At 44.2% G+C, this 26,809-nt stretch overlaps 1 protein-coding gene across 1 annotated transcript; it reads left to right on the plus strand.

The window, feature by feature from the left end:
• The first annotated feature begins 349 nt into the window (after window positions 1–349).
• On the plus strand, window positions 350–25,803 carry LOC137907712 (signal-induced proliferation-associated 1-like protein 1). The gene is made up of 23 exons (XM_068752070.1): window positions 350–451; window positions 9,144–9,261; window positions 10,660–12,159; window positions 12,293–12,423; window positions 13,084–13,272; window positions 13,447–13,621; window positions 13,706–13,809; window positions 13,953–14,110; window positions 17,433–18,012; window positions 18,846–19,120; window positions 19,217–19,462; window positions 19,575–19,718; window positions 19,817–19,968; window positions 20,041–20,123; window positions 20,237–20,652; window positions 21,336–21,560; window positions 22,158–22,320; window positions 22,739–22,940; window positions 23,225–23,353; window positions 23,532–23,649; window positions 23,827–23,905; window positions 24,000–24,181; window positions 25,264–25,803. The coding sequence occupies exons 1-22, from the start codon at window positions 350–352 to the stop codon at window positions 24,141–24,143; spliced, it is 5,433 nt and encodes a 1,810-aa protein (XP_068608171.1). The 3' UTR covers window positions 24,144–24,181; window positions 25,264–25,803.
• The last annotated feature ends 1,006 nt before the right edge of the window (window positions 25,804–26,809 follow it).

The following is a 26,809-nucleotide window of genomic DNA, read 5'->3' on the forward strand; positions in this document are numbered from 1 at the left end:
CTAAATTGAACTTATTTTCCCATTGTCTCCTGTGCGCTGGCCCGAAGGGAGCAGCTTGAGCAAAGATAAAAGGAAAACAACAAGGGAAGCATTGTGCTTGCTTCATCATTTGCCACAGTGGTATGTGTGTGCTGTAATTATGCGTAAGAAGCCATCATGAAATGCTGAATTAACAGTTTATATTTGGAGCAAATGATGAGCTTGTTATCATGGATTACTTATGATTGTTGTTGGTGGAGGTTATGTGGGCTGCCTGTCGGCTTGCTTATTCATCCAAGAAGTTTTATCTTGAATATAGATCCAGTTCCGCTGTAACGGGAAAATATCGTTATTGCTGATCACTCTCGAAATGATCACACGTGAATCCAAGACCTTCGGTGATGCTACTATTAGTCTGGCACCGGGCAGACATCATGGCGTGTACTATGGCCAGGAGTCATTGGTACTATTGGTGAGTGGCAGTAGCAGTGGTGGATACGAGGGGCTCTCTGGCTGGTGTTATTTTTTTTCTCATTCTTTATTGATTTCAAATAGGTGGCATTATTTTTCATAGCTTCCTGGTTATAAATGTACAGCATTTCTCAACCTTTATCCGCAGTGAATCCTGATTGGCTGCTCTGTCACCTCTGTTACTAATGACAGACCGGACAAGACAGACCTTGCAATACGGCTCTGGATGATCCAACATGATCTCAGCTACAAGGCTCGTTCCTGTTTGTCTGTGTCAGACACACAACTGAGTCACGTAGTCATGAGGGGTGACACAACATGAAATATATTCTCATTTCTTCTTTAGGAAAAGAGGGAACTCTGTCATGATATGAGTGATGTGTCTGAGCAGTATTAGTCAGCCCCTAGTCATACGTTTTTGTGTGTGTGTGTTTTTTTTTTTACTCGTATCATTCTTCCTGGTGACTGGGATGTTAATGAGATGGACTGTAATGGCATGTGACTACACTACAGGCTTGTGTTTCCTGTCGGTTTAACTGTGTGAATGGTCTGTCTTTGTCCGGAATGGACGGTCCACTGTAAACCAGCCAACAGGGGAAAGCAGAGGGCTTGGATGCTACAATAGTGATGACGTAATCCCCTTTTTGCCACACCAGATTCGTGCAGACAAAGGAAAATCCCCTTCCTTTTCACCCCATCTGCTTCAAAGTGTAGGGTATTCTGACATTGCAGAAACGCGTGCCAATCCGGGCGCTGCAGTGATCGCTGCAGACCTTCTGTAGGACTCGCAGGAACTCCGGTAGTTCAGCAGGAATAGCAGACCTGCCGTGGTGCACGAGCGTGTCAGAACTTAGACCTTTCAGCCACAGGAAGGTAAATTAAAATGAATACGCTAGCATCATTTTATGTTAAGGTAGCTTCCTCGCTCGCTTTGCAAAACAACATGGTGTTATTTTTTGTGTGTGTTGCAGACGGTTAAGTGTGACTTTTTTTTTTTAATCACTGAATTTACTAACGGTTTTTGTCGTAATGACAAGAGATGAGCTGATTGTGGCAGGAGGATGCAGCGTGCATGCGCCAAAGAAATATCATTACCTGGACATTTACGAGGTGCGTGCGTGCGCAAAGTTTTGTTCATTGTGTAGTTATTGTGAGACTTAATCTCCAGTTGAGAAGGCCCCCATCCCATGATACTTTCTTTCAGTTGAATTGGCTTTCATAAGGTTTCTTTGACGTGTGCCTCCCCGTGGAACTGATTATAAAACCTTATTATTAAATAATGTGGAAAACCATAATTGTATTCATACTTGACATTTTTGCTGCTATAGGAAAATAGATGATGTCTGTTTTTACCTGAGGATTGAAAGTTATCAGATTGTGAAGATGCACATATTCCATCAAGCAGCTCTCCTTTCAGGTGGTTTAATGAAATGAGTCTAATGCAGTGAACGATGATTCATAGACGGGTCTGTTCAGGTCAGGGGTTCGGCCTAACCCTAACCCTCCCAGTAACGGCTGTTCATTCCTGGATTTAGAACACATCTCAAGCATGCATGATGTTTTGCTTTCATCCTGAACCAATCAAATGTTGAATGGCTTGATATGGCATGTGGAATTGGTGAATGACCAAGCGTGCAAAAGCACTTTAGCTCAGCATTGCAGTCACGCTGTTTGTGCTAAATCAAAATCTTTTCCCAACTTTGCCAGGTCTGCCTCACTCATGCTGGCACCGGATTCTGTGTCTAATTCCCCCCGTTTTATCCTTCCCATCAAACCCCAATACGTGCCGAAAATAGCACACCGCGACACAGAAAGAAAAATACCCGCTTCTTTAAAAGAGTATAAAGTGAGGGAAGGGGGTGAAATTGTTTTTTTCCATTGATCTGCCATGATGATGACATGTTGCTCCCGGCTATTCCTCGCTGCCGTGCTGTGATGACATACTTGCTATTGTCTAGACATGTTGGCCAGTACTTTAACTGTCTATGTGTTTGGCGTGCTTGCTCTTTGGAGTGGATTGGAGAACTCCTCTCAGCGATGAATCCAAAACATTCATGCAGAATTCCAGGCCCGTGCCCTGTACAAAGCCCATGTGGGCAGCAGTGGAAAATAATCCCACACACAAAAAAGCCACAGAGAATTTGCTGGGATGCCTCCTGTGGACGGAAACCCGAGAAGCAGGCAGGAATGCGTTGGGGCTTGGTCATGGCTGAGCTCAAAACCGATCTCAGTGCATAGACAGGTCCGTTCAGCTTGTCCTCATTCCTTATGCTCATGCTTATAACTGCGTCTGTTGGTTTTCGGGAGCTGCTTTTACAGTGCGACGTGTACTTAAACAGGAATGCTGCAGTAAAAGTACGACATGTGAGGTTTTCTCCTGAACAATCTCGGTAGGAGTCGTCTGAAACCGTTAAAAGCTTTCCTGGTAAAGTTTGTGTTAAGCTTTGTTTCCTGTACTCAAAAAAAATAAAAAAACTCCCTCCCCATATTGCTCTGAAATTCCACATCCTTTGGAATGAAGGAATCCATTTCCACCCGGTGAGTTCCTGCTTTGCTGTTACTGAAGCTGAGGGAAGAGCGAGACCTCTGTGAAGCAAAAGGCTTCCTTTGCTCCATGCAGATGAGTTTTCCTTTTGGACTAATATGAGTTTCAGACGGACAGACTGAAGTGCAGAGGAAAAGCTCCCGCTGCAGTTTTGTTACCTCAGCGCAAACAACCCAGTAATGATGTTAAAGTGATTAGGTTAGGTGTGTGTGATGAATTAGGCTTTGGCTTCTTCCGTGTTGCTTCAGGTGCAAAGGGCAGATAGAGCCGGTTAATAACAAACACGGCTGCTTCCCAAGCCTTTCCTCTGCTGCTGCCTGTTTCCTGTACGTTTCATTTATGTATTCCTGGATACCCGGCCTCCAGCTTTGTGTCGCAAGAAGCACATTCGAACCTGAAAGCAGATATGTATAAATGCAAAAATGGGGTTCTTTTGTATAATGCAAGTGCAAAATTTGACACATGCTAACTGCTATTACTATTAGAGGAGGTATGATGGTCTTTTTGCCATGTTGGGGGGGGGGGATTTTACTCGTATGTGAGTTTTGTTACTTGAAAGAAAGAGAAAACCTGTTCTCGTACACAACCTGGTCCCCTCCATACTTCGGATGTCCGCCTCATGTTGAGCAGACCTGGATCAGGTGATTGGATGATTACTTGAGTCAGGGAAGCAATTTGGACAACACAAATTAAAGGCTTCAGTCAAATAATGGCATGCATTCCTCCCCTGTGACGAGTGAGGATGCATTTCTGCCAGCCTGTCTGCAGTGCGATTAACAAAACCGATCTTAATTTGTTTGCATTTCACTGCCGTGTCAATTCCACTGGTTTGCTTCGCCTTTAACGGCATTGAGGGTATCGACAGTGCTGCGCCCTAGGCTGCTACTTCAAATGAAATGTGGCTTTCTTGGAACTGGCTCGGGAGCAAGGCGTGATGAACCTCGGTTGCAGAGCTAGCTGGGGTGTTCTGAGGGCATGCAGTGCAGCACCGTGTGCAGGTTTGCCCTGTCATTTTCTGGCACAGACGGTGATTTAGCAGGACGACCATGTTATGCAACACTAGCTGACTTATTGCAGTCTTTATGTTCATACTGCTCATAAGGGGACTGGCGGTGTTCAGAGCTATGCACTGGCCGAAATCAATTACTAGAAGTGGTTTATGTGGAATTCTTTGCTATGCTGCTGTTGTGACCTCATTAGGTACATTTAGAAAAATACTTCGATGTGGCGCATCGAAGCTTCGCACCGTTGGGGAATTGGGCTGCCCTCCAGGCTTGTAGGGGACGCACGTAGCCAGGCTTCTCCGGAGACATGGCGATGAACCCCCCCCCCCCCCCGAGGTTTCCTGCGAAGATAATAAGCATTTCTTCATTGCACCGGTCCCTATGTCACACTGAGGAGTCCCCCCCCCCCCTGCAGCACATGCATTCTATTGTGTTTCCTTATTAAATTGCTTAGCTGGCAAGATCCCATTCTTTATTTTTCTGCTTCCATCCTCACACATATTTAAGGGTTAACATCAGACTCATGCAGAACATCTTGTCCGCTAGACACGGATTAAATGCCTTGCGGGGAGCACATCAGTTATTGGTCATTTAGGGGGACATTAATGACGCTTTCACCTTGACGCCGGCCTTCCGGGGTGTGTGGCTGTGCTTTCCTTCAGACTGTTTTTCTTCCCTCATGTGCTCCTTTGTCACCGACATCAGCCTGTGGGCGAGCGTTAGACTTTTTCATGCGGCTGCACCTTTTCATCTGAGCACTCAAATTAGTTGATGTGTTTTGTCGCTATTGCTGCAGAGGTGCTAATTTGTTCTCCAAGCAGCTGCTGATATATTGATAGATCTAAAAAAGAACTCTGAAAGATTCTCAGAGCAGGTTGGATTTGATGCGGGGTGGTGGTGGGGGGGGGGGGGGGGGGACTTTCGCACAGCCTGTGGTAAAAGCTCAGCATTCTTCTCATGTTTGTTTAGCACTGGCCTGACCCGTCCCAAAATGTCTGATTAAAGAGCTGCTTCTCTTCCATAATATCACCTTGTCACAACCTGTCCAGACAACCCCACCGAAATGAACAAACATGTCATTCCCAAACTATTTGAAATTAGATCTTGTGGCAAGGAAGATATCCACCAATCAATCAATACTATAAGAATCAGTGAACGACCAATCATAATTTAAATACCAAGATATGGACAACTCACGATGGCCCGTTATTATGGTAATTTGGATCCAGATCTGGACCACAATCCAGATTTGAGAGAATAAATGTGTATCTGGAGCACTGTAGTGAATGGAAGCACCAAGGCACCTCCACCAATATGTAGCTCAGATAGATCCCCTCACACACATTTAAGTGTCTTAATAGATCTGGATCCAGCATCATGTTATTACTAAATTACTGATGGGTTTTAATTCTTATGCATTATCCTGCCTGCTTCCTAGTTTCAATTTATTTTAATTGTATGTTTTTTTTAAGGCTGGTCTCATTCTTTTTGTGTTCTCCTGTGATTTGCGTGGTTTGAGAACCTGTCATCAGGGCTTGGGCCCGGTGTCTTCTGGCACGTGGAGAGGCTGAATTACAGACGGCAAACACTAACTATTCACTCAGCCCTCCTCCTTGCATCAACACTCTTAATTACACTGCTGCTACTCTCGTCCCTTTAATTTCAGTCCTTAACTGATGGAAACCCCTGCATCCGAAAACACACACACACAGACACACGATCACCAAGCCCCACCGGAGCCGGGGGCATTTTGTTGCACGTATGTTGTCTGCTTTTCAGGTATTACGAAAGGCATTTTTACCCTTTGAAGAATGAAAAGAGGAATTTTCCTCTTAAGCACCATGGATTGCCCTGTTTAAACAAGACAGACTCCCTGGAAGTGCTTCCTTTGCTCTGGAGTTGGTCTTAGCCCGGTGCTGGTTTCAGCCAGGTAAAGCGCAGCTCGCGACAGCATTGTGTGCTACAATGTCGCCATACAACAATTGCATAATAAACTAATGTATAACTACCTTAACCGTGCAGCCTTTTATAGTAGCTGCCATCAGAAAGAGTCAGTGACAAACATTTCCCAGGAGGCAGTGTCTCTTTTTTAAATCTGCAGTCATGGAGAATATATTCCCAATATATAATCACAAATCTGTTTCAACTGGAGAAATCTGTGCAGGTGGATCCAGGGAAAAGCTTTGATGTACGGCATGTGTGGGTATATTTGTAGAATGTTTTCTCTGTAGGGAAGGAGTGAGGAGGAGTTGTCATGATTAATTTCTCAAGATGCATTTGGAAACTTTTATTTTCTAGTTATGTCATTTGATATTAAATTAAGTTAACCTTTCTTGTAAAGGAGCTTGAAAAATTCAGATTAATTTATTCCATATATTGGAGATAAACGGCTTTATAGGAATAAAACATATAATTCAAACATGTAATTTCAGCGAAAAAGTCATATTGAGACAGGCATTGCAGAAACAGCATCTCTGGTTGAATGGAGGCGGAAAAATTCTGTCTTTGATGTTTGGAAAAACAAAAAGGATTTTGGTGTCTTGCCTAAAATAGCTTTTGAGTTCATTCTTAAGAGCCAAATTGTCTCATCTGTTTCACATTCAGACTTCTGATTTTTCTGTATCTGTGAGAGCCCTTGTGCCTGTGTGTACCTGTTCATATAGGTACATTATGACTCGTCTGACTAATGGAGTCCTTGGAACAGAGGCAGGCATAGAGGGGAGGGAGAGGGAAAGTACAGCCCAGAGCAGACTTTTACTTTTAAGCTCCCAACCAGGCAGTCACCTCATTAGAATGCATCATTCTTTTTCAGGTAGCAGCACATTGCCTACACTTCATTTCTATATACCGTGCACAACTTTCAAAACCTGACAGGCTTGAATCTGAGCTTGCATGAAATATCGTCAAATCTGATGCAGAATCTTATGCAGCATGAAAGACATGCATGCGGGCAGTTCCTGGTGCTTTTTTGCTAGCTTTAGATCAGTCGGATGCCTTTTAGTTTTTGACGGGGCAGCTAATAGATTAGCGCTGATGCTGCTACCACCTCAGCTGCTATAACACGTGGTGTTTGCTTTGCATGTATATAGTCATTGAACAATTCATGTCACTGTGGTATCCCACTTCATCCGGGGCTCGTGTTTTATAGATCACAACCATCCGTAGAGGTCAACTGCAGAGAAAGACGACGAGCCCGTATTTGTAGTGAAGTTCACTCGGAAAGTCAGTGTCGCACTTCTCTCAAAGAGTTTGTCTGAACATGCCCTGCTTATCTCCCCTCCCTTTCACAGACATTCATCACTTCCTACATTGAGATTGGTGGAATTCCAGAGTTCCTGCTCACAGTTGGGTGATGCTGCTTTCGCTTGTTTGCCAGCAGGCCTGCTCGTTTTTCCTTTTGAAGGCATCGTGTTCTTAGTTGAGATGGACTGCTTTGTGCCTGGGTCTTAGCCAGATGCACATACAGGAAGGGGAAGTCTACGTTAAACAAAGAGCAAAGCAGACACAGGGGAGTTATGAATATGCATTGCTACTTCCTGTGCGTGAGGGTAGTCGTGATAAGGCTACAACTCTATAGATGTGTGGAGACCCAAGTGTTCCACTCATCCTTCAAAATAATAGTTGAGTGGAATGGAAGAGGTTGAAGTTTAACTGCAACCATTAGGTGCCGCTGACGACGTCATGTAAAAGTGGTTAATGCGTTGCTTTTTTGTTATAAAGCTGGTCCTGTCCAACAACTGTATTGTTCCATTTCTTTCATGACTGTTTTCATTTTTTTTATTTGATTAATCTCTGCGTCCTCAGTTCCAGGTTGCATTTTATTAATTTGGATTTCCTGGTGGAACTCATGTACACAGCTTTCGAGAGTTTCCCATGCCAGGCAATTTTCAAAGACTTCACTACGTATATTGGACTGGGGCCTTGGTCCTACTAAAGCCAGGACAGAGGGACCTTTGTGTCTATTCTCAGAAAGTCCAGTCAGCCTTTCAAACAGGGAAAGATTAGGAAACAGCAAAAGCCACTGGACTGTTCTAAAGCCAATGATGTCAGCCAACCAGCCCCTCAGCCCCATTGAACCACGCAGTAATTACAAGCTCGTAGGACAATCCTCTGTTTCTTTTGTCTCTACTTTGAAGACCCTTGGCCAGTCTACTGGGAAACTTCATTCCCCTCTGTTTGGAAACCAAGGATAAAGAGTCCTTTAAATCCAACATGTTGTCCTTTCTCCCCGGGACGTTAGCAAGCCAAGCCAACTCAGCAACTGTGCCTCCCCCCAGGAGGCGCTGAGAACGCGGAGCACCACCTGCTGTATCTTGATGATGACTCGGAACTTGTTCTTGCTCTAATCTTTTTGTGACATAGTTTTGAAGTACTGATTAAGTCAATGTCACTGAGGTTTCACATTACTGTGTTAAACTGTTTTACTGATTACCTGTAATTCCATAGGTAATATAAATATAATTCACATGGGTTTTGTCTCAATGACCCCCAGAGGGCTCCGCTACCTGGGACATTTGTAAGACATGTAAGCAGAGTTGTAATATAAGTGTTTTTTATTTTTTTATCTCTACAATCATTGCAAAAAAGTTTATGGCAGTGGATTTTAAATGATATCACTGCTTTGTTCAACGCTTGCTTGACTGATCAGCTTGGAGGTCAGAGGTCACAAAGACAGGGCATTAACTGTTTTGTCAACAGATCTAAAAATGTCCCATGGGCATGTGAAAAAAACCCGTGAAAGATTGATGGTGTGAAAGACAGAGAAGCCATTATCGTTAACTGTTTGAAAAATGCTCACTACTGGTTTAAAAAGTTGAAACAGCGACAGGTTTCTGCTGAACTAGAAGCACGGATTGAGAGGATTGTTGTCAGAATGCACTCTGGTGTTGATTGCTGGCTGGTGATGCTTTTCTTAAGGAACTCCACTCTTTTTTTGACTTTTATTTCAATGCTGAGGTGATCAACCAAACGTCATTGTTTAGAGAACACCCATCTCCATTTTTGTTTCTTTTTCTTTTGCCCATAGGAACATCCTCGTCTTTGTTTACTTTTTTGTTCAAAGTACAGGTGCATGTCCTCTGTTTCTGTTTGACCTGAAGTTGGTCCTGATATTGGATTGATGTGTAAATGTGCTTGTGCTGTAGGCGGCCAGTCACAGCACACTGACAGCTAGTGGTAAATGTGATCACAGCCACAGCCAGGCGCAGATCCTTAATCTCCCGAGTGTCACGCTGCCAAATTGGTGCAATTTGCCAGCCAGAGGTTCATCACTCACTTCTCAGATGACTTTCAAAGGGCGTCTTTGCTTTTTAGGCACAGCTTGGATAGAAAAGTGCAACTCTGCATTAGAATTGAAGAATGCTAGCTATTAAATGGACACGCAAAGAGAATTCAGACATGCCAAGAATCAGAAAGGCAGTGACGCTCAGAGCATTATGATAATCTCGGTTTGACATAAATCCTGAACAGGTTTATTAGAATGTCAGCTTAGTTATCTTTTTACTCTCTTCGGACAAATTAAGTTATTATGGCAAAGGCATTATTTTGTTCAAACTTTCAAGGAAATATAAGACGACTCATTTTGGATTTGGTTCGGCTTTCATGTCTCTCCTTGGATGCTTATTCTGTAATTTGTTTAAAATGATCCCCTTTATCTGAAATCAAACATGTCAGGGACTTTTTATCTCATAAAATGTTCTGTTTATCTCATAAAATGTTCTGAAGGAAAAACACCCCTACTCTGCTCTGTAGATATGTTTGTGTTTTTCATCCGTTTATCGCTCGTTATCTAGAGACAGGAAGCAGCTGATACCCTCAAACATTTTCACAGGAAAGGTTGCATGAAGGTTACATTGCTCACATGTTATATATAAGTATTGATAAAGAATTTTTCAAGTGATTAAAAACAGTACGTATTAAAATGCTTACCTCGAGTTTTCTGTCATGTTAAGGACTTCAATATAATGGTTGTGTTAAAAAAGACACTTGATACCTCAAAATATACTATTAGAAAATGTTCAACCACTTTGATTCCACATAGTTCTGTTGTTGTTCATCCGTCCGTTACATCTTTTTTGTGTATCACATGGTCTTATGACATTTCATGAAGCTTATTTGCAGGACTTCAATGACATTCTTGAAATCTTGTGTATCCATTGAAGCGCTTTTTTATTTATTCACCAAAGACATTTTAAAATAATTGCAAACAGGCCTTAGCATTCTGTGCTCTTTACTTTTTAAACTCGCTGTCTCCTTTCCGACCTCAGGAAGTATTGATTGCCTAATTTTTGCACAACCACTGCACCACACCCTGTGCGGTTGCTTTTCACCCTTGTGCCTCATTTTTACAATCTCATAAAAGCAAGGGTAATTTCTTGTGAGTTGCAGAAATAAGTTTGTTTATTATTATTATTTGTTCTTAACATATGTGCTAATAGATCTATTTTTTTTATTTTCAGGTCTTTTATGTGGATTTAGATAAAGTAGAAGAGGCAACTCAGTTGCTGAAGCACAATGCAGAATTGAGTGTTGCAAAGGTGGGCTGGCCTCTTTCCACCTTTTTATTTCTTCAAGTGTTGATCCAAACAATCAACCTTCTCATGTCAAGGGAACATCATCCTTTCTCAGAGGCATCCTTGTCTCCTTGTTAAGTGCCTTTAGGTTTTGGCACTGGTGACACGACCAGTCTGAAGTGCCCACCCATGGAGCACACCGCTGGGGGTTCTGTCCCCGCCACTGATGAGTTTTACACCCGCCCCCACCTTATGGTCAATGGGGGGGCTGTGCCAAACCGCACAGACAACATCCATTCCACTTTGAGCACAGGCGTGCCTAAAATGGGCGTCCGAGCTCGGGTGGCTGACTGGCCACCTAGAAAAGATATATCCGGGGTTGTATGGCACTCGACCACAGAGCCTGAAACAGCTAATGTTCCCCCTGCTGGAAAAACTCACATTAAGTTGGGATCTATAATGAGCCCTCAGGACTCCTCAATGCTGCGTAATATCCATAATACTTTGAAGAATAGAACCCAGGCACAAGCGAACAACTACAGCCCAGACACCCGTTACCTAGCCACAGGGGACTATCGAGGCCCTGCGCAGAGAACCCCACGACAAAGACGCATCCGTCAGCGCAGCAACAGTGACATGATGATCACTGAGATGGACGGCAGTGGGGACAGTGGAGAGGACTGTGGCTCGCCATCAGGAGCCAAATGGTCTCCTCTTCATCGTGAATATGGTAGCACCTCCTCAATAGATCAGCACGGAGCATCTGGAGAGAGCTTCTTTGAAATGCTTAAGGGCTATCAAGGTGGAAAAGTTGACCAGCGGAGCCCTGCTCCAGAGAAACTGGAGGACATGCTGACTGTGGGGTCTAAACATGCCTGTATTGATCTTCAGGAGGATGCAGTAGATGGGCAGACTCCTAGAGCCAAGGACAGAGATAAGCCCCCAAAGCGAAGGACTAAATCAGAAACCGGCGGTGAGTCCATTTTCCGCAAACTTCGGAATGTCCGGGGTGAGTCGGACTCCCCAAGAGCAGGGTCTGACCTAGAGGACACCCGGACAGAGGATAATGCACCTCCTTTCAAACCCTGGGTGTGTCAAAAAGGCTTTGCCCATTATGATGTTCAGAGCATTCTGTTTGACCTCAATGAAGTTGCTCAGATGCGGCAGATTGCATGCAAAAGGAAAAACACCACCACGGGGGCGTCTGCTGCTGCTGTGGCCTCGGCCTCCTCCACCATCTCATCTACACACAGCCTGCCTTACAGCTCTCCCAGTGGAAGCCAGGAGGAGCTGAGTTCCAGGGGCAGTCCGAGTCAGGATGCATTGGATGAACAGAGTAACGAAATGCTGCTAAATTGTCCCTGCTTCCGCAATGAGATCGGCTCCGATTGCAACGTGAGGCTCAGATTGGGAGCAGGATATCATGGGCTTGTGGGTGGTGGAGCAGGTAATAGTGGTTCAGGGACTCTGAATGGGGAAGTAAACATGTATGAAACATCTGTGAGCACACACTGCTCAAACGCTGGAGTAGCAGTGCTCGAGGGGCCGAAGGAAGGCCTCGGCGCACTCGGCGAAAAAGGCAAACAATACACAGTGGAGCATGTGGACCTGGGAGCCTACTACTATAGAAAGTTCTTCTATCTCAATGGTAAGGTTCATTTTTACACTACATGCTCACATGCACGTGAATGTGTGTTGTTTGAGGCAGTCATCATTGATATTCCCTGAAAGACATATCATTGTCAGTCTCACCTATTTCTGTGATGCTGTCTGCTACTCAGACCATTGGAACTACTTTGGGATCGACGATTCACTGGGTCCAGTGGCAGTGAGCTTGCGCAGGGACAAGCTGGAGGAGGACAAGGAGCACGGCCAACAGTATAACTACCGTCTCATCTTTAGAACCAGTGAGGTCAGCCACAGCGTCTTATCTTTCCCACACTTCAACCAGCACCGTCGTTAACATTGCAATCAATTCCAGGTTTTTGTCCCGTTTATCTGTATGGAATATCTGTGTTGTTCAATTACATTACTTACGTCAATGCAAGAAGCAAGGAAGACAAGTTACTGTAGTACTCTCTGAACTAGAATTGTCCTGCCTCAGTACTACAAGTACTGTAGTATGACAGGTGCATTTCATTCAACCCCCGCCCTCTATTCTACCTTACAATGGGGTAAACAGGTCCATTGTGAACACAGCCTCAAACTTATAAGAAGGAAATCCTCGGCCCATTCCAGCTGCTTATGTTATCTTAGTGGTGGAGTTCACTCCCCGGACCCAGGACAATGCAGACTTTGTGTACACAGAATCTTTCTCAGCTCAGCCTAATATTTACCTGAGGGCCTTGAGTCAAAGTTGTCTTTTTATTCTTTGTCAGCCTTTTTAAAGCTAAAGAGGATGATACTACTTTTTATAATCTGCAGCCATGTCTTTTTTTTTATTTTTTATGGGTGTCAGGTCTGGAATGTTTTGCTATCAGTATGCTCCATCTTCAAGGTTCACAGCATGTCAAGGATTCCTGAGATGTTTCCTTTCTGCTCCATCACCCCGCTGTAATTTATTTCCATTCAGCTGACAACTCTTCGTGGCTCCATCCTGGAGGATGCAGTACCTTCCACCTCTAAACACAACACGACTCGAGGGCTGCCGGTGAAAGATGTGCTGGAGTACCTGCTCCCAGAACTAGAATTGCCCTGCCTCAGACTGGCCCTAAACACACCCAAAGTCACTGAGCAATTAATGAAACTGGATGAACAAGGGGTAGGAGGAGAATACCTACATTTTGACAAGATTTAAAACAGAGTTTTATGTTGCAGAATTTGAACCTTTATTTTGAAATTGCTTGCTGGAATTAGAATGTACGATTTCTCATGTAGCACTTTCTTGGCTTGAACTGTTAAGGACGATTGTGTCTCTATCTTGACCGGCACGCAGCTGAGTTTTCAGGTTAAGGTGGGGGTGATGTACTGCAGAGCAGGGCAGAGCACTGAGGAGGAGATGTACAACAATGAGACCGCTGGTCCCGCCCTGGAAGAGTTCCTCCAGCTGTTGGGGGACAAGGTTCGCCTCAAGGGCTTCACCAAGTACAGAGCCCAGCTGGACACCAAAAGTAACATCCCAACTACACTTACTTAATTTCTAGCATGCATACATGCGTATGTCAATCATGCATCTTGCCTTTTTTTCCCTGCAGCGGATTCTACGGGCACGCACTCACTGTACACAGCTTACAAAGATTATGAGATCATGTTCCATGTGTCGACTCTGCTGCCTTACACACCAAACAACAAGCAACAGGTAAAGAGGAAGAGCTAAGCCTTTATGGTATACCACTAGATGAAATTGCAATCCTATGGCAATAAGTAGAATGGGCAGTATGTGTAGTATATCTGTTTTTCCCCTTCTCCTATTAAGACACAGTTTTCTCCCCCAATGACTAGTTGCTGAGGAAGCGCCACATAGGAAATGACATCGTGACCATCGTGTTCCAGGAGCCTGGCGCTCACTCTTTCACCCCGAAAGCCATTCGCTCTCACTTTCAACATGTCTTCATCATCGTACGGGTGCACGATCCACGCTCTGACAATACATGTTACAGGTGAGACTTGAATAGGACCAGCAGAGACGATGCACCAGAGGAATGGCTTAACTTAGCACAAGTAATCAATCCAGCTTCGCTTTGTACAGAATATATGTGAAGACCACAATGCAATGTGCTTTTATTTTAAATATCTTCATATTAGATTGAGCAGTAATGAGAAATGTGTCCTGAATACATAAAAATCCAAAGGTTTGGGAAGAACGACGTGTATGGCACTGAGGTCGGGGCTAGCCCAGCCAGCTGTCAACATATATGTAACTAGCACGAGGAGACCCGTTGCGATTTTAAGTCCAGACTGATCATACCCAAGTAGCAATGTTGAATAAAGATCTGCTTTTAGCTCCCCCATCTCATTGCACTGCTGAATCATTTTGATGGGAGCCATAAAAGCATGCCATCTTTTTCAGCGCTACTAGCGATGTGGATGTTTTAATCGAGGTAGCATTAAGACAAAAAGCATTGACTTGAAGGCATGGGTCCAACATAAAAGGCCCTTCGCGTGACCATCCCGCCTTCATTTGTTTAAGTTCATGTCTGTATACGTAAACATTTGTACGATTATGATCATTAAATGAGATTATCGCTGCAGTAGCTGTCCAACTGATGGGAGGCCTCTTCCTCCTCCTCCTCCTCTTCCTCACTTGTGCTGGTTGAGCCATCATTGTGATGATCACACTGCAATCTCTATGCTCTGAATATGCAGATAGTATACACACACAGTTGCTCCTCCTGTGTTTCTTTTTTTTTTTTTTACCTCTTCCTCATGCTCTCTTGCACACAGTTTCACAAACACACACATGCACCTTTTTGTCAGTGCAATTCATTCAAAAGCACACTCTACACACACTCGTATAATACTAGCCCCCCCCCCCCCCCTCTTTTCCCTCCTCCTCCTCTCCCTGCCTGCCACTTTGCCTGTGGGCATCGTGAGCCGCAGTGGTCTGAAGGAGTTAGCGCCATGCACATGAAGTGCTCTCTTCACCAGACATCCATGTGAGCAGGCAGGATTGCTGAGAACTCACTCAGTCCCTTATAGCTCACAGTCCCTCTCAGGGGTGGACGAGTCCGGCCAGCCTTTTGTCTCACAGCTCACAGCCACATGAAATTAGGCCTAATTTTTCTTTTTCTTTTTCAATGACTTTTTTTTTTCTATCTCTTACAAGTTAATTTTGTCTTCGGAGCCATTACATCCCCATGGACTAATGGACACCTTCATTCAGCTGGCTCTTTGCTAAAGGGAGCATTTTTGTGGAGCATACTCTTTGGGGAAAAAAGAAAGGAGAAAAGCTTGTTCTCCTGTTTTTCCAGGATACAGAATCCTTGACAAAAATGTAGGTACCCATCCCAGAGAGAATTTCTCCCAGCGTGATCGATGCAACATACAAGAAGACTTAACTCCTGGCTATTCTTCATGAGTCTTACCATTGATACGTTTCTCCAATGACTTGGAAAACATCTGGGTCATGGGAATGCAGGGATTTTTCTCCACAATCCTGAGGGACATATCTTGTAACTACAGAATAGTTTTGTGTTATTGTTGAAATGCTTGCATTAGTTTTTCAGGGTATTGTGCAGCAATACTCAGGATGCATCACTGCCTTACGGTGAAACCCGGAGGTAAGTTATTAGAGTCTGTGGTTGTGGTGTGCTAATTATTCAAGCCATGCAGAACAGTTCATGCAGTGATTTAACTTTGCCATTAACTGGATTTCGGACAGCTGCTGCTGGTCACACGTTTGTGAACATTAACTCACATCATGCTTACACAGACTCGTAAACACACACAGTGGTTGCCTTTTCATCATTTAATATTCTTTACATTTTAGCAAAGATTATGTATATATAATTCACTTCTCTAATGTCTATTAATAAAGACCATGCTCCGATTCGTTGAGCCATCTGGCTTTTAATAACCTCTCTGCTGTTGAGATTTCAGATAATGCTCAAGTCATATTTAGCCAGACCAGAGCATTAGAGGAGTGAGTGTCCCACGGCCAGCAGGGTGATAATCTGCTGCCTCCATTTCACACAGGCCCAGCAAAGCAGATTGCATAACTAAAGCTTTGTTTGGGAAGCATAGGCCATTTCTGCTTGCTAGCTCTAGCCTCAGCATTGCTTCTCCACAGCGTGACGTATCGGAGGCTGGCAGGGTGTCGGCTCTGGGAGCTGGCTTGTCAGCTGGGATAGGATGTATAGTATTTGAATGCTGGGTTTAGTCAGGCGTGCTTTACGACATTTCCGCTACAGGCTATGGTTGTGGTATCTGTTTAATGGACTGGATGGAGACTTGTCAGAACTGTCACATCAACTTATCCAAGACCACGTTTTGGTTTCCTCGTTATCACGAGGTTTTAGTTTATATGCAGCTGACTTTATTTATATCTGCTGTATCATTGTACCCTCTAGAATAACCTTCATGCTTTATAGTGGGCACTGTTTAGATATTATTTGGTGTAAAAATGGTGCAGATTTTACAAAGCAAGTAATTATTATCCCAAAGTGTTGGGTAGCACGCCTTAATGAATTTGTTCTACACTTTTCTGCTGAATATTAGACAGTATTAGCATTACCTGCACCTGTTCCCTAATTTATAGTAATTCAAGGACAGGCATTGTGTTCAAATGGAATAGGAGCAGTAGAGTGTAACAAGAGGAGAGACTAACGCCCTCCTCTATATTCACAAGTAAAACGGGTCAAAAGGACAGGTTAACAATACCTGAAGGAAAATTGTGTAATGAGGGTTCCACTGTTTTTACAAGCTCACGTGCTGCTTTTAGTGCTTTTTGTCCTTCAAACCTTTTTGAGTTTGAGTAACATCTTTAGTTTTGTCTTTTATTATCTCAGACCAGATAGTTGTTTTACAAGCTGAAGCACGAGACACAATAACATGACGGTAACATAAGAAACAGCTCAATTACATATAAAAAACGCCCTTCCCCTCAACATCAAATACAATAAAAAATAAATATTATTCCTTCACATGTCATAGAGTAATTGCCTAAGACTTGGGTAACTATGCTATGAGGCTAACGATATGCAAATCAATACTATAAATTGTATTTGTGCAACTGTATTTGGTATAGTTGTACAATACTATACACTTTGCACTGCTTTTTTGCAAATACATGGCTTCATTTTTTGACATTAACACGGTACTCAGAAAGTTAACATGATAAATTCCTCTCTGAAGGAGACTAGTTTGAGGTACTATTACCCATTAATCCGGCTTCACATTACAGCCATCAGATATGCATCGTAATGTTGTTGACGCTCCTGTAGCATGACCTCAGCCCATTTCCTTCTTGTTCTTTTTCTGCAGTGTGGCTGTCACCCGTTCCCAGGACGTTCCTTCCTTTGGCCCACCAATCCCAAAGGGCGTGACCTTCCCCAAGTCCACCGTGTTCAGGGACTTCCTGTTAAGCAAAATCATAAACGCTGAGAACGCAGCCCACAAGTCAAATAAGTTTGGTGCCATGGCAACACGGACAAGGCAGGAGTATCTGCGGGACTTGGCAGAACGTCATGTGACTAATACTCCAGTAGAGCCCACCGGGAAGTTCCCCTTCATCTCTCTGGCACACAAACGACGGGAGAAGGTGCGTCCATACAGCGGGGCGGAACTCCGGAGCCTCGGGGCCGTGACGTGGCAAGTTCATGCCGAAGATCAGGTAGCCGGTGCTGAACGCGAATGCATGTTGGCCATTTCGAATGACTTCATCATACTGTTGGATCAGGAGGCCAAAGCAGTTGTGTTTAACTGCGCCACACGGGACATTATTGGTTGGTCAACTGGGAGCCCCGCCTCTATGAAGATCTTCTATGAGCGTGGGGAGAGTGTATCTCTGCGCTCCATCAATAACAACACGGAAGACTTTGGAGAGGTGGTCAAAAGGCTGGAGGTGAGTGAGGCGCCACTACTGTCTTAGTACGCACCATCCACTGTAGCACAACAGATACACACATACTGTGTATTTACATTTACTTGTGCTGAAAAGTTATCCAACAGATAAAAGGACTGTATAGTAGAATACATGCGTTTCTAAATTGAGCAACCAATTTCCCTGTCGCTGGCGTGTTGTATGTAGGTACTAAGTACTTCTTCATTGACTTCCAGTCCCACAATGTGTGTGGGAATATTACATCTGTCCGCCTAGCAGCAGTTGTACCAAAATAGAAAAAAAAGAAATACGTATTGTTGAATTTAATATGACCTTAAATTGACTAATATTTTCCACTGTGTATTTCCCAAACAGTATTTACTACTCTAAACCGACAAAAGGAATGGAGGATACGTTATGTACTATTTGTTGTATATTTTTGTGGGTGTATGTCTTGTCCGATGATTCTCTTTTTGACATCATCATATCTATCGGCGCTGGAACTAACTGAGACAATGCTCCTTCTGTGATTTATTCCTGCTCTGCAGTAATTACTATTTACTTTTCCATTAACATCCCAGAGGAAGCGCTAGACGGGGTGCCTGATTACCATTGTCTGACCCTTACCCAATAATTTACATTATTTTGTATTCATAGAATTTGAAATATGTACCTCAGCTTGAGTGTGATTAAAGTTAATTTTGGCTGGATTTTAAAATATATCAGAACATACCATCTATTAAACACTATCACATGAATACTTTTTACGAAGTTGTTTAAGTTTAATTCAGTGCGTATTTCTTGTGCTCTCCTTGATTTGCCTCTCTGCTCTTCCTCACTCTTCTTTCATGCAGTTGCTGACGAGAGGTAGTCAGACCACTGAGATGACGCTGCGCCGGAATGCCCTGGGCCAGCTGGGCTTCCACGTCAACTTCGAGGGCATCGTCGCTGAGGTGGAGCCCTATGGTTATGCTTGGCAGGCTGGGCTCAGGCAGGGCAGCCGATTGGTGGAGATTTGCAAAGTGGCGGTGGCCTCACTGGCTCACGAACAGATGATCGACCTTCTCAGAACCTCTGTTACTGTCAAAGTGGTTATTATTCCTCCTCATGAGGACTCCACGCCACGCAGGTACGGTGGACAAAGATGATCAGATGCAAGAGAAACGTTTATTCACGTCGTCGTTTTATTTTTGAGCTTTACAAAGAATTGTTTATGTGCAAACAGAGGCTGCTCAGAAATCTACCACATGCCACTAGTGGATTACAAGAACCACAAGGAGGGTATGCCCTACGACTTAAAGTTTCCCTTCCGCCCCGCCAACAACAACACAAAGTGGCCCCGCACCTCGTCCAGCCCTCAAACGCGAGTGGCCGGCACAGGAGGGACGCTCATCAAGGCTCCGCCTCCCGACTTCAGTGCTGCTATTCCCCGAAGCGTGTCCAGCGACGGCCGACCCCTCAACCCCAAAAGGTCACAAAATAAGCACAGTGTCGTTTAGAAAGTCGCAGGCGCACTGATCACACAGCTGTCTGCTTTCAGTGTCCCCTTTGCCTTGAACGACACACCTTTTGTGCCATCTCAGATATTCTCCAGGGAACGACAACTACGCTCTGGCCTGCTCCGTCATGATGGGACGCACACTGCACAACACAAACTCCCCTTCCAACCTCTCCTGCACAGAGACCATGAGCGCCAACCACTGGAGGCAGAAGTCTATGCCTGATGGGTAAGTCCTGACCCTCACTGTGGGTTGCATATTAGAAATACATTGGTCAGATGCATTGCCTGGTGAGATATTTGACCATCCTCATCTCCTCTCTCCAGGTTTAATAACAACAACTGCCCCTCTGCTGTGTCATCTGTGCAGCCGGTTGCAGGTGAGGGGGTCAATGGCACCAAAATGTGCTCTGGTGCTGTGTGGTCCCGATCCGGGCAGGGGGAAGGGTCAGACAATCTGGTGGATAAAGCCAGTGGTGGTGAGGATTCCCATACTGTGGTCTGAGTGTTTGTGAAAGGTGTCTCTTGTCTAAAGTCTTTGCTGCTTACAGAAACTGTGGTTTCCAAGGCAGCGATCCCTCGCTTCATGCCATCAGAGCAGAGCAGCCGCATGTCTCCCAACAAAGGCTCCAAAGTGAGTCCGAATCAACAAGCAGCATGCTATTTCTAGTTATGGTGGCATGGTACAAACGTGTGCTTTTATGAAATTAGTGCTGTAAAAACAAATGTAACCTCCCATCTCAATAGCTGGACGCTCCTTATTCATCTGGGCAGTCAAGCAGCAATACTCTCTCGAGCAACGCCTCCAGCTCCACCCACAGCGATGAAAAGTGGTATGAAGTGGGTTTACGTTCAGGAGTGCGGAGCGAGCTTGAGCTCAATGGCTACCTACAGGGTACCTCGGCCGACAGCGGCATTGATACCACCTCCTTCACGGCAACGCAAAGCAGCACAGCATCTTCTTCTGATGCCTTTGGGGGGAAAGACAAAATTCCGTGGCAGGATGACCACATTGGAGGCCAGAGGGCCGCAGACACACCAGCTTCCACGTCAGATGCTCTTGTCGCCGTTGGAGGCAGTGAGATTCCAATGAAGAGTCCATCAGCCTTTCCCCTTGCTCCCGATGGCGGCTCCTACAACTTGAGTGATGCCTCCCACTCCAGGTTTGTTGTTCTGCTACAGTCAACAGTTGGCAGCTGAGGTATATGGGCCCCTGCCTGCACTAATATTGAAATGTAAAGATGGGCTGCGTCTTTCAAAGGGTGAATGGGACAGCCGGGTTTTTTTGCTGGTGGAATCCATCAGGCTTCAAATACAGCCCTCAAAGGATGCGGCCGCCAAAATGAGACAGACGCAGCTATTGATTAGATGTAGTCTGTATATATCCTGTATCATCCAAACGTTTGAATACTGAAGCTTTTGTACAAACCTACAGAGGAATATGAATTGCAGTAAAAGCTGTGCAAAGACACTGTGTCCTATTTTCTCTCTCTTAAAATTGTATCAATTGTCAGATGAAACAAAGAGATGTGTGGTGATGGAACAGGGTAGCCATTGAAACGATTGTGTTTGTTTTCATATATTCAAACGTTTCAATATGTTTTTGAATGCAACTGTTAAAATATTCTGACAGTTTGAACAATAAGTAATGTCTCCACCTGGGAGAAATTAATTTCTAATGGCGTTTTAGTGACGCTCATTGGAGATAATTGAGACAACCATTGCTGCACTGCTTTTTTTTTTCTATAGCTGTAACCTGCTTATCTTGCTCGTATAATAATAATACATATACATCAAAGTCTGTGATGTCTTTTTTTAAGCATGCATACATCTCCCCGTTCTTCAGCACACAGAGTTCTGGCCACTCAGGGATTTCGATGGGCCAGGGCTGCAGAGCCACGTCACCGCAGGACGAACTAGCTGCTGCAGCCACCTCACCCACATCCCAGGACTGCCAGTCCCCTGTGAGTAAGAGTTTTTATCCTCGACATGGAGCAACATCCAAGTACCTGATTGGCTGGAGGAAACCCGGGGGAACCGTCAACTCGGTGGACTTCGGAAGCACTCGCAAGTAAGATGGAAATAAATTTGACTAAATAGCTTCAGATGTTTCAAACTGGCCCTCCTGCTGAAAATGATGCTTCCTGTAGTGTGGATGTTGGAGGGAGTGGGTGAAGGAATTAAAATGTTGTCCCCTGAATGCTTGCCTCCTATTAATGCTTCTGTTAAGCAGGCCAACACTGCCTCCGTGTGGTGAAGTCAAGCTTGAACTCTTACTCTCGCCTTGTTTTTTTTACTTTTTGAGTCTTTTGGATCCCGGAAGAGAGAGAATAAACAGTAATTTTCAAGATTTCAACTTCTCATTCATTCAAGGGAGCGATGCCTCGTTGTTTAGCCCAAAGAGTGACTGCATCATGTTTAATAGTTGATGACATTTGCTGTTTTCCCACTAAACAGCTGCTCAACAAGCCAGTTTCCCTGCTTAAGCTATTAGTTGGTGAAGTGTAGCATCAAGGGCAAGTTAAACGCACATTTTGAGAGGAAGGTCGAACAGATTTGTTTCATTCTTTACTTTCATTAACTTTGCGTCACTAGTTTTTTAATGTAATATGTCTTATTTGGATTTAAAATCTATCCCTCCAAGTTTAACATTGTTTTTTATCTCCAGGCGGCACCAGAGTGATGGTCTGCTGGGGGGTCAGCCGCAGCTCAGGGCCAATCTCCGGGGCGCACAGTCGCCCCAGCGGCACACTGCCAAATCCAGTCTGGAGGAAGACTTGAAGAAGCTTATTACTCTTGACAGTCCTCCACCAACTGCAAGCGAAGAGAAGGTAATAAAATGGCCCTGCCTGAATGTCTATTTCCATGTTTGTATTTTAGTAACATAACACAGTGACTATTGATGAGGCGTCCTCGTACTTCAGTAGGAATCTGCTATCATCACGTCAAAAACGACCTGAATTAACACGACAAAACTGAACTGAAAACGGATAAGTGCGTTTTTAGTTAATAAAACATAGAGAAGTTTGTCGGAAGATGCCCGGTTATGACATTTTATGTCTATCATGCGTCACCATCTGCTTATTGCAGGTGTTATATAAATAAACACAATACCAATGTTATTGATCAACTTTGAAAGAGTTAATCAATAACCAGCAAATAATCTTAAAAGCAATGGTTGATTACTTTTTGTAATATTCCTGCCGTTTTCTTATCTGAGTCCTGTCTGTGTTTCTTCCCAATCTGAAGCCGTTGTTTGCGGGTCCACTCGCATCCCGCCGCTCCCTCCAGAGGACCTTGTCGGATGAGAGTATTTACAGCGGGCAGCGGGAGCCATCGTCCGGCGGCCCACGGGACACGCCCACTGACCTTCTGTTCAGCTGCTCCACCATGCCGCGCTCGCCCACCGCCCACCATGGACCAAGCCGGCGGGCATCGCATAAATCTCTGGGTGACTCTAGTAGGACAATCCTAGGGGATCGATGAATGTGATAAACCATATGGTTAAAACAAAAGTAACAACGCAGGATAATATGACCTGTGTGCATAGCAAGTCTGACAATAGTGAGTAACTGAATCTTGATCTATACAAAACACAACCAGACTCTCAAAGGCTTGAACTACCAGTTGAGATGAAACCATCCCCGTTAGCTGAACCCATACTTGCTTTATCTGTGTGAGAAAGGATACGCATGCTGAATAGTGAGTAATAACTCTGTCATCTTGCCTTCCCAGGAGACCTGTCGGCCCAAGACAGCTCAGTGGACGAGCTGCAGGACCCCGTCCTCATGCCCCTGCCGGACACTGGTGTCGCTGGCCCGCTGGACTGGGCCCACCTCGTGGATGCTGCCAAAGCGTTTGAGGGTAGGCCCGTATGTTTATCAGCGAAAATGATGTTACTCCTCTGTGTAACGCGTTGCAGAAGACTCAAAATGCCATCTTTATTCCCACCAGAAGAGGGCAGTGTCCGTCTGTCTGTGTTTTTTGCTTTGTTTTTTTTTCTCTCGGTCTAATGATACGTGTCATCCGTTGTGTCATTCAGAGCAGAGGCTGGTCTTCCTAGCAGCCCAAGAGGAGAGCTCCTTGGCTGAGAGCAGTGCAGCCTCTGGCCCCCAGCAGGCTGAGCCCCAGGCAGCCCCGCTGAGACAGCCATCGCCCGGGTAAGAGTGTCCAGCAGTGTGCAGATTTTACTGCGAGGAAAGATCACAGCAGCTGATGCCACTAATTAATCCTTCACTCTGGTTGACTGAATAAAATCAGCGACTTAACCCTTTATTGCAAACGCCAGATGTGGCTGTTGCTCAGATTAACCCCTGCTTTCCTTGTCCATTTTACAGAGAGAGTCCAGGAAGTGGGATGGGAAAGGTCAGCCAGCTGGAGTCTATGGTAAAGGCGCTGCAGGAGAACTTGCAGAAGGTGAGTTTGCGATTTGGTGGTAAACTGAAAATACACGTAGCAGGCTGTACGCGGATCAAGCATCAAATCGCTCCCAATATTTTGTCGCCACCAGGAGCAGGATGCAAAGGCATCCCTGCAGGCTCAGGTCGAAAGCCTGAGGGAGGACAACCAGCGTCTCCTGGAGGAGTCCTACAGCGCCTCCGCCAAACTCAAGAAGTTCACAGAGTGGGTCTTTAACACCATCGACATGAACTGATGCACAGACACCGATCTCTGCCCAAACGGATTTCACACGTGGGTGTTCATTACTGCACTTTCGACAGAAGTGCCCATCGGGCCTTTCTGAGATACAAACAGTGCCAACATGGGCTTGCATGTCGTCCTCCCTCAGCCTTATGGATCAGTGGTATAAATACCATGAAAGACGATGTTATTTTTGAGAACGGGTGAAAAATAAGAGTGCAGAGTGTAAAAATAAGCAGAGTGTCAGTTTTGAGCAGCATGCAGCATCCTTCTTTTAAAGTAGATGAATATGCTTTGTGCCAAGTTGAATGGGTCACTGGTATTCCTGCATGTCAGAAACCGTAAGATGAAACTAAACCTAAAGGGATGTAAAGCTAATGTCCCCAATTGAGACATGCAGCTAACCTACTTACAAAATATCCAATTAAAAAGCCTCCATCGTAGCACGAGCCGATGAAAACCTTTGGTTTGAATTTCTCAGAATTAAGTGACGGTGTTTTGTTAAATAGTTGCTGTGTTTGCATTCTCTTATTTTCCAAATCCCGAGGTAACGACACTGATTATTTATTATTACTAAACAACAGAAAAGAAAGCCATATGAGATGATGAAGACGTGAACTCCCCGTAAGATATTATGCAGGTTCCCTCGCAGTGTGTATGAATAGGCGGGGACAGAGAGACCCTTTGAGTAGCATATAACTGTAACACTGTAGGTCAAGTGCCTGTCTGTACTTCCTATGTAATAAAGTTTTACAAGAGAATCAAATTTTAAATAACTGGAGGGTTTTAACCGCGAGTGAAAATAATTTATTGTAAAAAAAATATAGGACGAAATATAGTGCCAGAAATATGGTGCTCATCCTTTGTCACTTATTTAGATAAATGTAAATACATGATGTTGACATTTATTTTCTCACCTCTGCCCTGGATATGATGTGTAATATTTATGATAAAGATAATGGTGAATAAACGGACAGCCATATGCAGTTAGACATGCATGTGCTTATTATCAGTCGGCTATATGATAGTGTATACATCTATTCAATTGAGACTAAGTTTTCAACCTGAGAAAGCTATCTTTTGATTCAAAATTCTATTTTTTTAATGTTTATTTCCAACATTTCCTCCTGTAGCGGATGAGTTGATGTGCTACGTGCTGGGGACACCATATCATGTGCTACATGGAACTGCCCCCCCACCCCACTCTTCATCTACAGCATGTTAAAAGGCCTCATCCTGGCCCTTGATCCTCTCAATAGATGAAATTGGTACTATTCAAAATATAATTACATATGATGATATTGTGTAAATTGAAATTCAGTTACAGATATTTCTGAAGTGTGTAAATATACTTGTAAGCACGACCTGAATTGAAAGTCACTATTTAAACTGTTTCCTTTTGTACTCACTGTGGAATTGTATATAAGGAGAATTTGATATTCATCAGAATTTGCACCTTCATTCTTATTCCAAGAGCATTTTTTGTCGTAATTGTCTTGTTTATCAGTGAGAAATTAAACGGGGGGGGGGGGGATAAGGCAGGACAAAGCGCCTGAGGCACTGCCCCCAAGGACTGCATACCACCCTGCACCTTCGCTCTGAACATGTGTAACGGCGTGTGATTCCTTTTCCATTGAGCTGTGATGAGTAAAAAAAAAATGTTTTTATCTATTAAAAATATTTTGTTGAATTCTCACTGACTTGTCGTGTATTTTCTGGCAGATATACTGGGAGTAAATTGGATAACTAATGTAGTAAAACACGGAAAGAAATCCTTTCCTGGAACCCATCCTGTTTATTTTAAGAAAGACGAAAGAAAAAAGGAAACTAACATCTGCAGGTGTCAGTAAATAAATAACTCATTGATCTGGCGAGATGTGGCGACGTGCTGCTCTTCTGTGATTATCAGAGCTTTTGTTTCCACCAACGCACGAAGCATTTACACTTTGACGGATAGGGACGACCAAAGAGATGCCAGGATGAAGATAGGGATAATTATGGATTCAAAAATGAATTGAGCGTTGTGTCTGGAGAGTTACGGACATGCTGCTATAAATAATCCTAATAAGATTAGATTAAAGGACAGATATCAGTGCTGCCGTCGTATAGCCGCTGCTGGCATAGTAGGAGTGAAGGAATTTGACAGTTTGAGACTGCAGCAAGGAGAAAATGCAAGGATGGCAAAAAGAGAAGGAAAATTCTGAAGCTATTCTTCCAACAGTTTCTTTCAAAATGATTGGAGGGAGAGCATCAAACATCTCCATGTTTAAACAGCACCCACATGCTGCACTTGTCCAGCTAATTTTTGCGCAATACTACTGTTTGCATGCAAGCAAGGTCTCTGCTGTCATGCATGTGGTTAGCACTGTTGCTCTCTGGCAGGGCGGGGCCCTTGCTTTAATCTGCAGATTAGGGTCTGCCTGTCTGTATCACCTTGTTAATGATGCACTCCTTAATGCCAGGGCGGCTCATGTGATAGGGAGATGTGCTGATCGCAGGCCAATGCAGTGTTGCAAGATGTACACAGGAGTAGACTGTAATGATGGGGTGGGGAAGAATCCTGCTATTTTCCTGCTGAAACCTGTTAGAGAATTGAGTTATTTCACACTGTAAGAGGTGCACCACTCGTGCTGATGTGTGACCTTGGTTTCCCTTGGTTACCAATTTTGCAAAAAAAAA

This window comes from Brachionichthys hirsutus, chromosome 18, assembly GCF_040956055.1.
Source record: "Brachionichthys hirsutus isolate HB-005 chromosome 18, CSIRO-AGI_Bhir_v1, whole genome shotgun sequence".
In the NCBI taxonomy this organism is placed as follows: Eukaryota; Metazoa; Chordata; class Actinopteri; order Lophiiformes; family Brachionichthyidae; genus Brachionichthys; species Brachionichthys hirsutus.

What these genes read in the sequence shown, in the direction of transcription:
- LOC137907712 (XM_068752070.1), top strand. Translation starts at nt 350, where the DNA reads ATGATCACACGTGAATCCAAGACCTTCGGTGATGCTACTATTAGTCTG. An exon ending in AAAGTTCTTCTATCTCAATG is followed by an intron (nt 12,160 to 12,292) that starts GTAAGGTTCATT and finishes TCTGCTACTCAG; the next exon opens with ACCATTGGAACTACTTTGGG. An exon ending in AGGTGGTCAAAAGGCTGGAG is followed by an intron (nt 18,013 to 18,845) that starts GTGAGTGAGGCG and finishes TCTTTCATGCAG; the next exon opens with TTGCTGACGAGAGGTAGTCA.